Raw genomic sequence first — 16172 nt, 5'->3', positions numbered from 1 at the left:
ACAATATCCTGTTGTTGATACCTACTCCCTTCATTGTGCTAATACAACTGTTAGCAGGGCTGTATTGTAAATGAGATCACTCCATGATCTGAATTAAAAATAATGCAATAACAGATGGTTGTAAGCTGTGGGATGCATACAGGCATGAGGAGGAAGAAAGAAAATTCTTGGTTGGTCTTTGCCAGCAAGTTATGTGAACTGTATGTTGACCTGCATTGTGCTCTAGCTCTTTAAAAATGATGTATTCTTTCTACAGAAATCAAGGAGTTTTGAAGTCAGGGAGAAATAAAATTGTTATGCTTGTAAACATGAAAGATACAGCTGTCTCACCACTGGCAATATTCTTTAAGAGATCATACTGAATCATCAGTTGTGAGTAGCAGCCCTGTTAAGTAATGTGCCTGCTTATGTATTTGTATTGTTCAGTGCTAGTAACTGCAGAATTTGGACTCTAGTCTGCTTGAAGAATAAAAGTTCTATTTTTAAGTTATTTATCTGTCTTCATACAGTTGGTTTGCAGATGCACTAAAATCATTCAGGGAAGAAAAAACCTTGGAAAATTGCAGAACTTCATTAAACCTACATCAGCAGTAGCTGTCCATCATATCTCAACGCTAACACAATATACATGTTAGCAAACTTGTGGAACCTGAGTTATGGAAATCTGGAACTTTGCAAGAGGCTCATTATTAACACGTTGCATCTCAACACAAGGCAATTTGAGAACTATATAGATCATATCCACTTACTGCAGAAGAATATTAGGGCTGGTATTGTGGAAGCGGACAGCAGGTTTAAAAGGAATTAGAGGAGTTCATGGGCAACAGGGTCCATATGTGGTACTAAAATGATTAAACAGGGCTGTAGTCTCTAATGTCCCTGACAATGCGTTTATGGATCCTGGGGGTGGTATCAGATGTAGGCAACAGAAAGCATTCAGATTTGTGTGTTGTCTTTAAATAACATCTACAACCACTCTGAGAGATGACGTAAGAGATAATCTACTGGGATGGATGGACTGTTGGTCTTGCCAAGTAGAGCATTTCTCATTTTCTCATAATGTTAGTTCTGGTAACTTCTCTTACTTGGGGAGCAGCAGAGTGTTGACAAGTTCTCTTAAGTATGAAATAAGAATAGACTGACGGCCTAATCAACTTCTAAGTCAGGGGCAGGGAGTGTGTGTGGAGGAGGGAAGCCTTGTTGCTAGTTTCCACAAAATGATATCAGGTTATTCACGAGTCTTGCATTCTTACCTCTGTAATGAGACTAAAACTACTGAAGCACATCTCTCTATTACTGACTGTAAAGTACTTGGGCTCAACATCTCTGTAGGAGCAAAAATATGGGGAAAGAGTCATTGAAGTAGCAGTAACTTTTTAAAAATTGAAAGTCTTTTTAAAGGAGGTTTGCCAAAAATGAGTCTTCAGAAAGAATAGGCAAAAGGGGCAAAGCTCTTGCACGTGGCATGGAAATTGCTTAGAAATAGTGTGTGTATTATGGGCTCAGAATAAATGTGGATACATCTGTGACCTATCAAAACAGACTCAGAGGTGTTAAGCAACCAAAACTGACGTGCTTAAACCACATGATATAGGAAGACAGCCTTCAAAATGTAGAAGTAACATCCATATGTAGAAATTATAGTCATGATCTTTGACATTTTTATATGTAAAACCATACTAAGGCAGGCTTTATAATGAAAAAGAATGAAGAAAATCTTAGCAGTGGATTAAAATGTCTTTTTGTAGATACTTAAAGTGATCTTGGAACAAGTGGAGCTGGGCTTCATATTTATCATTCATCTTTTTTAAAGATCTGTGGAGCTGAGAAGAGTTGAGAAATTGCATACTTTTAGCTTGATTTTTTGAAACTAGTACATGAGCAGAAACTATAACACAAACTTGAATGTATGGATAAAAAAATCATGGGGCAGAATGAATATATTGTTTGTAGATGAGTTTTGCCTGTTGGTCAGATGGCATGGAGAGGATGATGCAATTCTAGTGTAGTTAGACCTGAAAGGTTACTACTGAGGTCTCACAAAAAGCTCTCAAAGAAATGTCAATGGTGAGGTTCATCATAAATGAATTCTTGATGAAAACTGCTCCTGTGTTGAAAGTTTTATTTTAAAAATAGAAACAGGTCACCAAGGAAACCTTAAAGGAATTTCTGCAACTACCTCACCAATTTATCCTGGTTTCCAGATTCTGAACAGTTTAAGTAGTGAGGAGACAAGCTTTACTTCCTAAAACCAAGTTAAAATATAGAATCTTCATACTCATTGGGTGATCTTACTTGGATGATAAAGTTGTGTGAAGTAATGCAGTCATGCACATGAAGGTGTGGCATGGGAAAACTAGTAATTTGTTCTGCTCTGTAGGAAACTGAACTAGCTGGATTTTTAGTAAGACTTTGTGCAGCTGTAGTCTTCTAACTGATGCTACAAAAGAGTCTCTTATTCTTTCTTCTGGTGTCTATTAATCCTATTTATATGTACAGATAAGTAGGCAAGAACGTAGCCTATGTATGTTGCAATTTTGTGGCACTAGATGTTGGCGATTTTCCAGCCGAGCTTTTGTGTTTGACCCAGTACTCCAGCAACAGCAACTCTTTCTTAGCTAGTGTAGGCTGATGTTGCATGCTCCCCGACTCCTCCACCCGTACAGAAGCTTAGTGTGGTAGTGGTGTACTTTCAGGGACAGGGATCATTTCTTCAGACTTCAGCACACCCATCTCCCTGTGGCTGGTCACCAGTGGACCTGCAAACTGCCTGCTAAGGATTTAAACTCTTCCATTCTGACACAAAGTCAGCACATAAAATCTCTCTAATCTTGAAACTCGGGGAGTTGAATTTAAAGTCCAATTTTAATGTTAAATTCCATTTGTTGTGAAGGAAGACAAGCAAGCTTGTTCAAACTAATGTGGGTGCTAGATACTAACTCTGTAGGGTACTATAGCCGTAGGTGTAGGCATTCTTGGAGTGTACCTTTTAGAGACTAAGCTGTCACTTGTTAACCATGTTAATGTCCACAGCCCTAAAGTGAGGGTTACATTTCAATTTGTTTTGTTGCAATAGTGTATTTCAAAGGCTCCCTAGAGGTGATTGGGTATAGATGGGATGAGAAATAGATGATAGTGGCTGCTCTTCATGAGCACTGTTCCTGTCTTGTTTTGAGGAACAAATTTGCAGATAAATATAATGGAACTTCAGGTTTGCATGAATATTATAATATCCAAACCTTAATGTATTATTGGGATGATATTCCCATTGGTGTTAATGAGAACTCTGACTTCAGGTAAGAACAACTGAGGAAACCTCTTAAGTTTTTCATAATAGTGATTTAATAGTAACTGTGATAGTGGAGTGAGAAGAGGTAGAGGTAAGGACATGTTCCAGCAAAGCCCATTCTTGCTTTGTGAAAATCCAAGCATGTGGCTTGTTGGTACGGTTGCTGAAAAGTGAATGAAACTATATGATCCGAATGAAGCATTACATTTTCTTCTGACTTTAGAATTGTTTCATTTATCCAATCTGAAAAATTTTTAATAACTCTGGGCACTTAGTCTGGGTATTTTAGACATTGACTGAGTAGTTTTTGGTCCCATGGAAAGCCAAATACTTGGAAGCATGTTTAAACTATAGAGTAAAAACAGTGGTCAGTTCTATCTGTATGTTGTGGTTTGAATCTAGCTGTTCATATCTCCAACACTCTGCCTTACAGAACAGAATCGTAAGGTAGGTATCTGCTGATTTTCTTCTAGAAGAATTTTGCACTAAGTATTTAACAGTTATAATAAATTACTGCTATTAAAATATAGTGTTCTGTGTGGGGGTTTATTTCTATGACATGCTCAGCCAGGCAGCTGGTGATCTTTAGTCATAGACCCTTCTGTTTTGTTTGACTCTAATTTGCTGATTGGAACAACGATATTAATGTACTTTTACTAATCTCTTGCTTATAATGCTACATGTTAAATTCAGTATGCACATTTCTTATCAGAAATCCGTCAGAGGACCACAGCTCAAAGAAATGCTTCTACGCCCCCACCTGTGACTCCTAAACAAGGCTCTCCAAAATCACTGGTTCCAGCATCTCCTAATCTGCAGAGAGACACATCAGCATTGAGTGGACCCCCAGAAAGAACTGTTGTACCATCCTTGCAATCAAATGTTTTACCAAGACACCCTGGATCCCCTGCTACTTCAGTGCCTGGAATGGGTAAACAGAGCACTTAATGTTATTTACCGTTTATATTGTTTTCTCTGGTTACCAATAAAATAGGCCATTTTCAGACAGTATGGAAATGGCATTTCATTTGGAAATAGCAGAGCTGTTATCTGATTAAGCAGGAGTTCCATATTCAATTAGCCATAACTCTTTACAGCTGGCACCTTTTGATGCTGAAACCTATTGCCTGAGCTCATTTAACTGTTATGGCTTCTTTGTTTAAATGGCAATAAAACTTTGCAGTATTCTGTAGTCAACAATATAGCATACCCTTTTATGTTCTTAGTTTAGAAGAGCTCTACACTTATATAAATCAGGTACAGAGGAGAACACTTTCAGAATACATTCATGTTTCTCACTAAACCCTGCACATATTTTTTAACATGCATCCTGACATTTATTTAAATTTTTACTCTAGGAGGTATAGTCATGCAATCTATACTCATAGATTAAAGTGTAAAATACCAAATACACCAGAAAAGTTGTCTATGTTGTAGCTGAATTCTTCTCAAATCGCATTGTTATTTTGGTACAAGAGCTGAAAGTTTAGCAACAGGTTGAAATGTGGTAGAAATGAGAGCTCCTTAAAATTTGGTTTCATATCCTGAAAATGCTTTTTTCCTTGATTTCTGACTTGGTGTTCAGATGGAATGGACTTTATTTAATAGAACATGAACTAAATTCCATAGGAGGGATAGCGAAATTTTAGAGTTTTGGGTGGGAGGTGTTGTTCTCGTTCTCCTCATGCATGGTAAAGCTGTGTATGGGTTAGTGCCAGGCCTTTCATTTGTTGCAGGATGTCTGGCAAGTTGGATCACAAGGCAAGAAAGGAGATGAAATGCTGTCTTGAAAATAGAAGGGATGCAACTTGCCAAGAATCTTCTGAGCACCACTGTAATGTGGAGTAGTTCTTTGCTCTTTATACAGGGATCAAGAATATTTTTCTCTGCCCTGTGTTCCTGATGTTTAAGTTACTTAGGTCTTACAAACTGTATGTCCTTGCTTACTAACTTCTATGATATGATCTAAAAGTAGGACTATACATAATATATTGACACCTGATCTCATAATGGAACATTCAGCTGCCCAAGATCTTAAAATGCCTGTTCATATTGTTTAGTGTAGTGGAATAAACTTGTCATGAGAAGCTGTGATTTCTCACTTATCTGCAGAGTCCATTAAGTCTTATTTTTTGTTAGTAATTGTTTACCTATATTACAAAGCTGCTAAATTTGTTTTTATCCCTGAAGTGAATTGTAAAGGCAAGCTATTAGTAAGTCTTGATTATCTTGAAGTACCAGAAATCAGCTCCTTGCACCAGGAAATTTGTCATTTGGTTACAAACTATGTTTACTGAAACCTGCTTACTGAAAATTCCTTAATGAGTTTAAAAACACAGGCTCCTTGTATAAGAAGCTGGCTATATAATAAAATAATACCAGCTATATAATAGTTTTATTCTTAGGGGAAGATTCAGGCACATTGAATAAGCTGGATAAAATTTAGCCTTTACTGCAGAAATGGTTTAGAGGAAGAAGAAAGAAAGTATTAATGGACTTGTTTGAAAGGACAGTTGCTAAGCCTGTTAATTAAAATATTTCATGTAGTTTTTGTGATACTGCTTTATAAGCACATTTTTTGTTTTTTCTCATTAATAACTGGTGTTTTGACCAAATGTGTTATTTTGTCATAGATAGCAATGGAGGCCACTGCAGTTGTCTGTTAATGTGGAAGCCCTGTTTTGTCTTGAATTTCCCCAAACCTTCCAGGCATATAAAATCTCAGTCATGTTGCTGTAGTGAAAAGTACATAAATTCAGTATCTATAAAGGTAGTATTGTTGCATCAAAGTTTATGCATAGCTTGCAACAAATAGGAATAGCCTTAATTATCTCTACTTTGGAGAAGATTAATAATTCATTTTCATTATACTATATTTTGTAGAGGAGAATCAATTTAACGTGTATTACCACAGAGCGCCCATATGTTTGAAAATTAATAACCAGCAGGTAGTTGAGAGTTTGCCAAGCTTTGCAGAAATGACCAGTCTTTCTACAATGATTGCTTTTGATGTTTATATTAATTACTGGTGTCCATAACAGCATGAGAACTAAGATGGTTGGTTTGAGTTATTAGTAGGCAGGTAATTGAAGTTGTTCTTGGAGTGTGTTGTGATGTTTCATTCTGTGTAACTTTAATAAACGAGGTAAAAATTAAATAACCTCTAGAAACTTTTCATATATTGGTGATATACAGGTCATATGAAAATTTGTTTTTTTGAATATAGGGCTAAATATACGTTTGAGTGTTAGCCAGGTATTCACAAAATTATTCTAGAGTTTTAATTTTATTGCGGATTATATCAATGCTCCAGACCTTTACTTCACACCTATGTCAGACGTTCTCCATTCACTCTTTTTTTTTTTTTTTTTTTTTTTTTTTAAATGGAAGTATTGGGTATTTCAGTTTTTTTTTGTGAAGCTTTAGGAAATACATTTTGCCTTAACTCTTCTCTGGACAGAATCTATAAAGTGAAGCATTAGGTCCAGTTTATGTTGCACTGAATTTGTTCTGCCTTGCTGCTGTGAGGTTTTTTTTTAGTCTGGGTTCCTGCTTGTTGACAGAATACAGGAATAACTTGGGAATGCATTCACTGATTCATATCTCCTGAATTCAGTTCTCTTGTTTGTGAAAATGAGGGTTATTTTAAAAACATTTGTGTTAAGCATGAAACTTTTTTGTGCTTATTGAAAGGTTGTAAATTGCAGTATTTTCTGATCACATTTTATTGTGCTTGTAAAGATTAGGACAGTCAATTTAGGTCAATTATCCAGTATTGATGAGAGGTATTCTGAAAGGCTGTGCTGTTAGAAATATTGCAACCTTAATGGCCAGATTAGTGTCATTCTATGTGTAGCACTTAGAGAGGGCACTGCTGAATGTTTGATTTCTACAATGCTTCTGAGGTTTGCCATAGAGGATGGAGGTTAGCTGTGTGTGGCATTCTGCTTGAGGTTTACCGCAATGTAGCACATTCTGCCATAAGTTACTCTTTCCTTTGTTGCTCTGATCTGTGAAGATTAAAAGGTAGAAGGCTTGAGATGGTAATTGCTGGCAGATATGTTTAATGCTGTATTTAAACTTAAAGCCCATCTTGGATCAGCTTACCAAATAGTAAGACTTGGTGGGTTGTCTTTGTCTGTGTGTACTGTACTTAAGAGCTACGTGTTACTTCTGTGCGTATGTTTATGAAAGAGTATCAGTTGTGTCGGAAGCTATGACTGTGCATGTCCTGGTGCTGGCCCCAGCTAAGGTGCTACAAGAAAGCTAAATCTGTCTCCGAGAAGCTTGAAGTTCACTGTTTTTTTCCACAGTATCTTTCAATTAAATGTCCTTCTGAATTGTTTAACTTGCTAACAAACTCTACTCTCTTAGTAGTCCTTTATTTGGATTTTTTAAAAAATCCTTTTTGCATCTTCAGACATTGGGTTTAGTTTGTTTTGCCCTTTAGCTTCCTCTTTGTTTATTGGGCATTATGGGGGATTCTGTGAAACATATCTTCTCAAGAAAAATACTGGAAGCATACAGCAAATTGAAAAGAGAAATGAAGGCTGAATCTGTGGTCACTAAAAGCCTTTCTTTTAAGCCATGCCTTTTGTATATCTGTTTTTACTGGATGTAGCAAGAATCGCTGCAAGCCGGAACTCTTCCCTGAGAAAACACTGGTCGCTTTTCATGCCTTGGGAATTTTACTTCTACGAATTAAATATACTTAGTTCTTGCATGGCTTCAGATTACTATATGCTCATCTCAGTATGAAACCTGCTAATATTAGTTGAATTTTTTTCTGTCTAACCTTCTTAACTATCTTAAGCTTGAATAGGACTTTCACATTGTTACAAGTAATTTGGTCATTGGGTTAAACTGAGTCTTATCTGTCAGGTTTCATAATTATGCCTTCAGGTGGCTTGAAGCTGACCATTTTGTCCTAGTTTGAGTTCCGAAAGGACTGGTTCGTTGTCCTACTCAAACATTGTTTTTTGTGGCTTTTGAATGTAATTCATAAAGGTCTTACGGAAATAAACACTTTAAGTCTGGTTGTTGCCCCCCCACCCCTAAGTGCTCACTTAATTATCTTGCATTCAAGACTATCTGTCTGGTATCTGTTTGTTGAAAGTACTGTAATTTAATACTGCCTGTGCTTGTGTAAAATGCCTCTTGGCCAGGAGCATGGTCTTGGGAAGAAGTTTCAGATACTATATTTGAATGGTCACATCTGAATGATTCAGACTTAGTTTCTTACCAAATTGTGTTTTGTGCATTATGCCTAGCATCTTCTGTTTTAGGGCTGGAAAGGAAGGTAGACATAAGAACTCAAAGCTATATAATGGAAACTGGCAGCTTGCAGTGGTCTTAAAACATCTGGTCTATTGTACAAAACTTTGTGGAAAGACAAGTTTGTGCCGTTGGTCTACTTTAACTGCCATATGTAAACAGAGGTGAAAAAGGTAGTACCAGCTATTGCTGTTACCTGTTCTTAATGGAGTTTTATTTTGATAGTAGTTTGTTAAACATGTGGGATATGAAAAGTGGTATCTTAATAGTAGCCTTCTGGCTTCTTCGACTGAGCATAAATATGAAGGTAATCCAACCTTCCATTAAACATGGGATTACCAAACTGCCAAATGGCTAGACAGGTTTAATAATGTAGACTGAATGCACACTGAGAGCATGCTCATGCAGTATAATATTTACACAGAAACCAGTGGATGCTTCTTTGGTAACATCTTTAGCTCTTCTACTGTTGTAATTGATTTTACCTGATTTATTGGTGTAAATTTTAAGTGTTGAATATGCAGAGTTGAGAGTATATGAAGAAAACTCAAATGAGGAGGTGGGTTTTTTTGCTTAAAAATCCTCTGTTTGTGAGTAATCGTTAAATACTGTTGGTGCCTTAAGTTCTTTAGAAATTACAAATTTAATTACCTATGCAAGGTGTAAAAGTAGAGTGATTTAATAAGATTATAAGCTAAAGGAGCAGAGGAGGAACTTTCAACTAGTGTGGCTTTAAAAATCCTAGCAGTTTTTCTAGTGGACTAAGAAATATGGCCATGTATATTAAGTAGGTGCAATTATTTTATTAACAGTAGCATGCACAATGAAATATCATATATAATAATATAGTTGAAAATAATTTTGACATAGTTCATGTCTTCCTAGGTCTTCATCCTCCAGGCCCTCCTTTAGCAAGACCTATTCTTCCTCGAGAAAGAGGAGTTGTGGATAGAGTTATTGAATATTTGGTTGGCGATGGTCCTCAGAACAGGTAAAGAGTTGCTAAAGGAAATACCTAAACACTTAAGAGATAGGAAGCTTCTTAACTGCTTTTTTTAAGCCAGACCTGTCAAGGTTAAAAGAATTGCAAATTAATTTGTCCAAAACTTTCATAATGAAATGGCCCTTTTTCAGTGTTTCACCTGAAATCACTGTAGGAAAAACAGTAACATTTTAAAAAAACCAAACCTCTAGTTTGGGTAGGATTAGCCATGTGATACAAAGAGAAAAATCTATGCTGGAGTGAGTGAATGAATTATACTTTGACCTAAAAATATAAAAAAAATTATCTCAGCACTTTAGCTTTATTACCATTATAAATGCTTTCAGATTGCCTTCAGAACGATCCAAACATATCAGAACTTTCATGTTAACCATGGTCACTTTTCATATTGACTATATTCTAATGAAATATAAACTTAATTTGGATGTTATTTTCTGACAATGATGATATTAAAAGTATATTGAACCATGAGGTTTAAATTGTAGCTAAGAATCACTGTTTTTAAACCAACTTTAAAAACTATTATTTAATATACAGATTTAGTTTGCTTTAAAGGATAATTATTTCACTGTGGAAATTATTTTAAAGAGTAAATATCTAAGCTATTAGTCAATATCTAAGGTAAAATGCATCTCACTTCAGTGTGTTATTACTTAAAGGTATGTAATTATATATTCTTCATGTTTTCTAGGTATGCCCTTATATGTCAGCAATGTTTTTCTCACAATGGTATGGCTTTGAAGGAAGAGTTTGAATACATAGGTAAGAGCTAAACTGTGGTAGACTCTCTATTAGTTGGCTTACGTTTCATAACTAATATGCATCATACTTCATTCTGGTTGCAGTTAAGTACTTAACTGACACTGTGAAATGCCACTTCATACGGGAACAGTTTTATGGTAACTTATTACTCTGTGTCTTAAGATTCACTTCAAGTCTTAGAGAAGTACTTTATTGCAACCTTCAGGCCAAGGATTTTATGTGTAGAAAACTATTCAGTAGAAATAAGCCTCCTCCAATACATCCCTGAGAATTGCTACTGGCTATGAATGGTTCTCAGAAGGGTTTTATATTGAGAAACTATCTGACATGAAAGTGTGCCTCTTTTACCAGAACTTAAACAAAATTTTGCTTTGGCAAGATGATCTTGGGGAGGTATCGGAAAAGGAGTGGGAACAAGCCCTAGGGGGCTATATGTGAATTTACGGCTGACAATAACTTAAGACAGACACAGCTCTTTATTGAACACAGATGTTTTATTTTGCCTCCTTTCTACCACAGGTGTAAGCCTGATGCTTAAGAAATGAGGGAATCTTAGATAAATCTTCTTTTTTGTTTTGCTTAATTTTATGAGTAAATATACAGCATTGTAAGAATAAGCTGAATGTTTCCTGTGGAACCAAAGATATTGTAGTCTATTGGTCATCTTAGCTCAAGTAAGTTCATAATTCAACTGTGCAAGAAATTGCCACTTCTTCCTTTGTCTTGGGTGGGGGAAATACGCATTTAACTATAAAGTGGTATCCAGTATTTCTCCAGAACAAAACTACCTTTTCTGAATTAAGCACCATTGGAGCAGAATGCTCCTCAAAAAGCAGAGTGAGACATATTTTGCAGAATCCATAGCATCTCCTTACTCAAAGGGCGAGGAAAGTGGCATCTTAAGAGAAAAAAAAAAACTCATCTGCCAACTTAATTCTTTTGTAGGAAAGAATAGAAGAACACCATGTGGCAACATCTGGTGGTACTGAATTGCATTATTTTGTTCATTGTGGTCAAACCTTTCACAGTGGTGGGCAGTACTCATAAGTGCAGCAGAGCTGAAAGCAAACAGGTTTTTAAGAAGCAAATGTATGCTGAAGTTAAAAATGGAGCTATATGGAGCAGCTTGTGTAAATTTAATGGAGGTACTCCTGGGTATTGATAGTCACTTATTTAAGTCTCTGTTTTTAGTATTTAGGACAGTCAGAATATAGTGTAGGAATAAAGGTGGAATGTGAAATTAAGTAGTGAGGCTACTTATAGGGTGTACTTTTGTGTAGCATTTAGGTGTGCCTACTGCTTTTTCCTGAATCCTGCAAGAAAAACTAGACCGCAGGCTCCACGACTTCCAGACTTCAGTTTTGAAAAAAAGCAATCTGCAGAATTGCCATCTGAAACTGAGCCTCTAGAACCTAGAGAGAGAAAGCCCCAGGAGACTCAACAGACAGAAGGTATGTGTTAATCTCATGAAGTCTGATCTTTTTTTAATATCTAATGAAATCCCCCCTGTCATTTAGCTCTCTGTTTAGACGAGTTTTTTATAAGAATAAGAACAACTGAAGAACTCAAACACTGGAACAGGCTTCCTAGAAAAGTGGTTAATGCCCCATGCCTGTCAGTGTTTGAGGCGTTTGAACGATGCCCTTAATAACATGCTTTAACTTTTGGTCAGCCCTGAATTGGTCAGGCAGTTGGACTAGATGATCATTGTTGGTGCCTTCCAACTGAAATAGTCTATTCTATTCTAATTTTGTAGTGGCTGCAGTTTATATTTTTTCAATTCTTCTTGTCCCTGCTTCTAGCTTAGCTTGTTGATCCTGTTGTCTTCTGTCCTGTACCCTAAAATTTCTTCATATTAGGCAATATGTCTCATGCAAATGATGGCATAACAAGATTTTTCACTTTTATGTTACTGACGAACAGACAGAAAATAGCACTGTAAATTACAGAAATAGTTAAGAAGGGAATATGTCCCGAAGTGGTTAACTTTCACTGTGTTCAGCAGGTCATTTGATTGAGGTGTGTTGGAATTTCTGCCTTTGTTCCTTTTGCTGTTTTCCTCAGGGCAGGAAAATCTAGTAAAACTGCCTTGTTTAATTTCAGGGAGTTCAAAGACAAATTGTCAATTTTAATTTAACATAGTTCCTTTTGAGACATTTTATAGTCTGCAGATACTGTAGGCATCTGGTGTACAGCCAACAGGAAGATGTAGTGTTTGAAAAGACTCCAGAAATTATAATTTCAAACCAGAGAATCTCCAGTTAGATGTGCTATTGAGTACTTGATGGGATTTTACATTAGTTTAAATAGGGATCATGGGGGGAAGCTATCGAATAGTGTACAGCCCTGAGATTCAGGCTAGAAACACACCAACTGTGGGAAACTGTCAGAAATAATGTTTCTGCTTGATTATCTTTAACAGAGAGTACAAAAAGGCGTTGGCCTTTACTTTCTGGCATGAGAAGTCTGCATGAGACTGGTAGCGAAGGCGTGTCTAACTGTAGCCATCTCTAGATGTCGTCTGGTGCCAGGTGCTTTATAGGGAAGACTTAGTTGGTTTCTTTTCTTGTGCCATAATGCACTCTTACTTCATTAAAAGTACTATTACTAGTGTGAAAGTAAGATTGAAATCAAATGGTTGAAGCTAAGACGATGCGAATGTCATCTTTGCCCTCAAATGATCTAATAATCTTTTCAGTGAGTGGACGGTAGGCTAGTAGCTTCTTGGCTACTTTTAAAGTTAGAAGATTCTTATAGAAAAGACATCATTTGTTGCTGGAGTCTTCAAAACTTTGCTTATTTTCCTCTGTGTGAATCAAATAGGGAAGCCCTTAAAGATGGATATTCAGGTCTTGGAGGTGTGTGTCTCGAGGGCTTCTGAGTATTATCCATAACTGCAGGTTCTTAGAGGTTTTGGGAGAGGGACGTGCTAATTAAGCTGGTATTATCATTGAAGGAAATGTTTATCAAACTATGCCTTTAATGGGTCTGAGCTGCTGAGTCAGTTTTTCTAGATGATGCAAAAAATGTAAAACCTTAAGAATTAGTGTGAGACTTTCGTTAGGCACTTGAGATGTAGGAGTGAAAATTCTGCAAAATAACTTGCTTTTTTGAAAGCAGAATTTTATCAAGTATTTCGGGATAAATTATAGGAGAGTTTTATTGCAGTAAATGCGATTTTACCAATTTACCTTTAACACTGAAAATTACTTGGGTTTTGTTGGTGTGGTCTTGTATTGCTGCTTTATTTAAAAACAACAACAAAGGAAACCACTGTGGGGTTTGTTCCCCAGTTCCCTTTTCCTGCTAGGAAGTGTGTGGTGAAAGTTTTCAGAAGAGGCATAAGTAATAAATAACTGGTATACTGACTTTTTGGTTTTATCTAGCTTAAATATCTGATCTTTTCTGAATATTGCATCTCCAAGATATAAACAATTCTGTTTTGATAATTAGTAAGCAGCCAGAAATAAGTGTGTGTTAATATTTTACATAACTGAAAACTGAGAAATGTCTTGTTGATGTAGAAGAGGCCAGTGCTACCCTATCAGTTTGTCACTGTGCATTAACTGCCTGCGACTTGCTACAAAGTCATATCTTATGAATGAGAAAATAACATTTTTCAGTAAATCACTTTTTTCCATCAGAACCCTAATTTGAAATGTAACTGCTTACAGGCAGTCGGAATTTGTTAATAAATGAACATATTCCTTGATTGTAAGTTTAAGGTTTGAAGCTATCACTGAGGTATAGCTCTGGGGAAGGGTTTTGTTCACTACAGTAGTATAGTGGCTGTCATAGCAAGAATAGAGAATATCTTCACTTACAGATGTAAACAAACATTAACATCAGGAAACCCAACTTCACCACAGTGTTGACAGCACAGGGAGATCCAACTCTTATCTGTAACTCATTTAGACCATAGCTGTATAGCTTGAAGAAACTGGAAGCTAATGTGATACAGAAGTGCTATAAATATTTTTTACCAGTCAGCTACTTTTACTAATGAGTAGAGTATGAAACTGAATCTCTTTTCAGTTGTGTGCTCATGCAGTGACGAGCATGTTACATGCAATTCCTGTGGATAAGAGATCTGAAGAATGGTTATGGGGAGTGCTGTTGGCACTGAACCTTGGATTTTTTTTAATCCTCTGGAAACATGGGGTTGTCCGCTGTCAATCTGATGCAGATTACTGGCACAAACATCATGCCTCCCTGTTCAGAATAATTTGGGAAATTTTAGTACCAGAATGAAGCAATATACAATATACTTCAGTTCTTTTCTTACCTTTTTTCCTAAATGGCTTGATCTTGAATTCTTTTAATCAAAGGCTAGTCTGTTCTCTTATGTACTTCTCTTGGAAGTATTAATGTTTGGATCATATTGAAAAAGCCAACAGGAACCACCTTTATCCTCTTGATTAGTTTTGCCTTTCCTGTATTTGGTACTGTTACGCTGCATTCTTGATTCAGGTTTAGCGTTTAGCAATGGTCGAAGGTTGAAACAAAATTTGATTACTTCAGTATTTTGTGGTGAGTATCTGGTGATGATATTAGATGCCTTTGAACTTCAGATTTCACCACTGTGGTCAGCACTTTATGGAGACAGCTTCCTGTGTTGTCTCTAGATTTTTATGGAATTCCTTGACCATCTTGATGAAATATTTTATGGTGATTTAATGCTGTGTCACTTTTAAGGATTCTTGGAATACAGCAACTGCTAGTATGTTTGAAAGAACTTCCATTTAAAAGGCAGATGCAGAAACTTGGTTTGTTCAACAGAAAGGTTCACAATAATGCTGTCCTCCAGAAATAATGGCACTTTAATTGCATGCTTATTTGAGTTCTACTAAAAGTAGAGCCTGGCTTTGGGCAAGTGTTATAGATGGAGCAGAAACTTTATCTAGGAATAAAACTGGTTAAGGATAAAGGACTAAGAAATAACTTTGAGTGTTTGTTCTGGTCAGAATGGTATGAGTTAGTGTGTGGGGTTTTTGTTTGTTTTTAAGACAAACTGGACTGGAGGCATTTTCTGTTTCACAGCTTTGGCTTGCCTTTTTACCAAATACGCTCTGCTTTCGTAGGACAGCATGAGCCTGCTATATTTTTTGTAAGCCATTGTTTCTTTTCAGAGATGTGAGTTTCTGCCTGCTGTGCTCTTTCCTTAGTTCAGCTAATATGGCTAGAATTCCATGACTTCTCAGGTGGATATGGGTCAGCTCAACTTGAGTTTAATGACTTGTAAACAAGTTCTTCTGGTTTAAAAATGTATTATGTTTCCAGTCTACCACAGTTCAATTTTGCTGAACAACACAGCTTTCCTTTTTGGTAGGATGTAAAGGGTGCAGGGAATCAAATGCTATGCTGTTATCGGGCTTCTTTTTCAAAGGCTTCAAAATAGCTTTCTGTATTATCAAAGCCATGAACACAGACTACTGTGAAGCGTGTGTTCCTTAAAGATATTTCAGACACATGGCACCATGTGAAAGTCTGCCCTAATGGGGAGCTGCAGTAGTGAAGAAAACTTGTCCCAAAGGTCCTGAAAATGGTGTGGAAGTCTAATGTCTTTCAGACTTTAGTGGTGCTAAGGTTGTGGTTTTTTCCTACACTAAGTACAAGTAAAGCAGCTATGTTTTAGTGTAATTATTTTATACCTTTTTCTCGTGAATTCCTGCATAACAGACACACATATTCTAGTTAATAGAGATGCAGTATTGAGATTTCACTGGTTATGCAGTGAAATATTCTTTGCAACAAGAAGAGGTGTAGCTGACTGACAATATGAAGTACATACGCTTTCTAAGTACAAAGCATTAAGTAGGAGTGTTGGGGGCAAAAAAGGAACTG

The 16172-nt window shown here is 36.5% G+C and overlaps 1 protein-coding gene across 13 annotated transcripts in view; it reads left to right on the top strand.

Annotated features, from left to right (window-relative positions):
- The window catches only part of LNPK (lunapark, ER junction formation factor), a 43554-nt gene that overhangs the window by 23840 nt on the left and 3542 nt on the right, over positions 1–16172 (top strand). For all 13 annotated transcript variants that reach the window (XM_069781492.1, XM_069781484.1, XM_069781483.1 and 10 more), the window contains 4 exons: positions 4002–4220; positions 9449–9554; positions 10258–10328; positions 11609–11779. In XM_069781492.1, the coding sequence (XP_069637593.1) occupies positions 4002–4220; positions 9449–9554; positions 10258–10328; positions 11609–11779 (567 nt within the window). The remainder of the gene's footprint in view (positions 1–4001; positions 4221–9448; positions 9555–10257; positions 10329–11608; positions 11780–16172) is intronic.

This window comes from Haliaeetus albicilla, chromosome 4 (genome assembly GCF_947461875.1).
Source record: "Haliaeetus albicilla chromosome 4, bHalAlb1.1, whole genome shotgun sequence".
Lineage (NCBI taxonomy): Eukaryota > Metazoa > Chordata > Aves > Accipitriformes > Accipitridae > Haliaeetus > Haliaeetus albicilla.
Note: the sequence above shows the minus strand (reverse complement) of the source record. Positions and strands in the feature narration are given on the sequence as shown.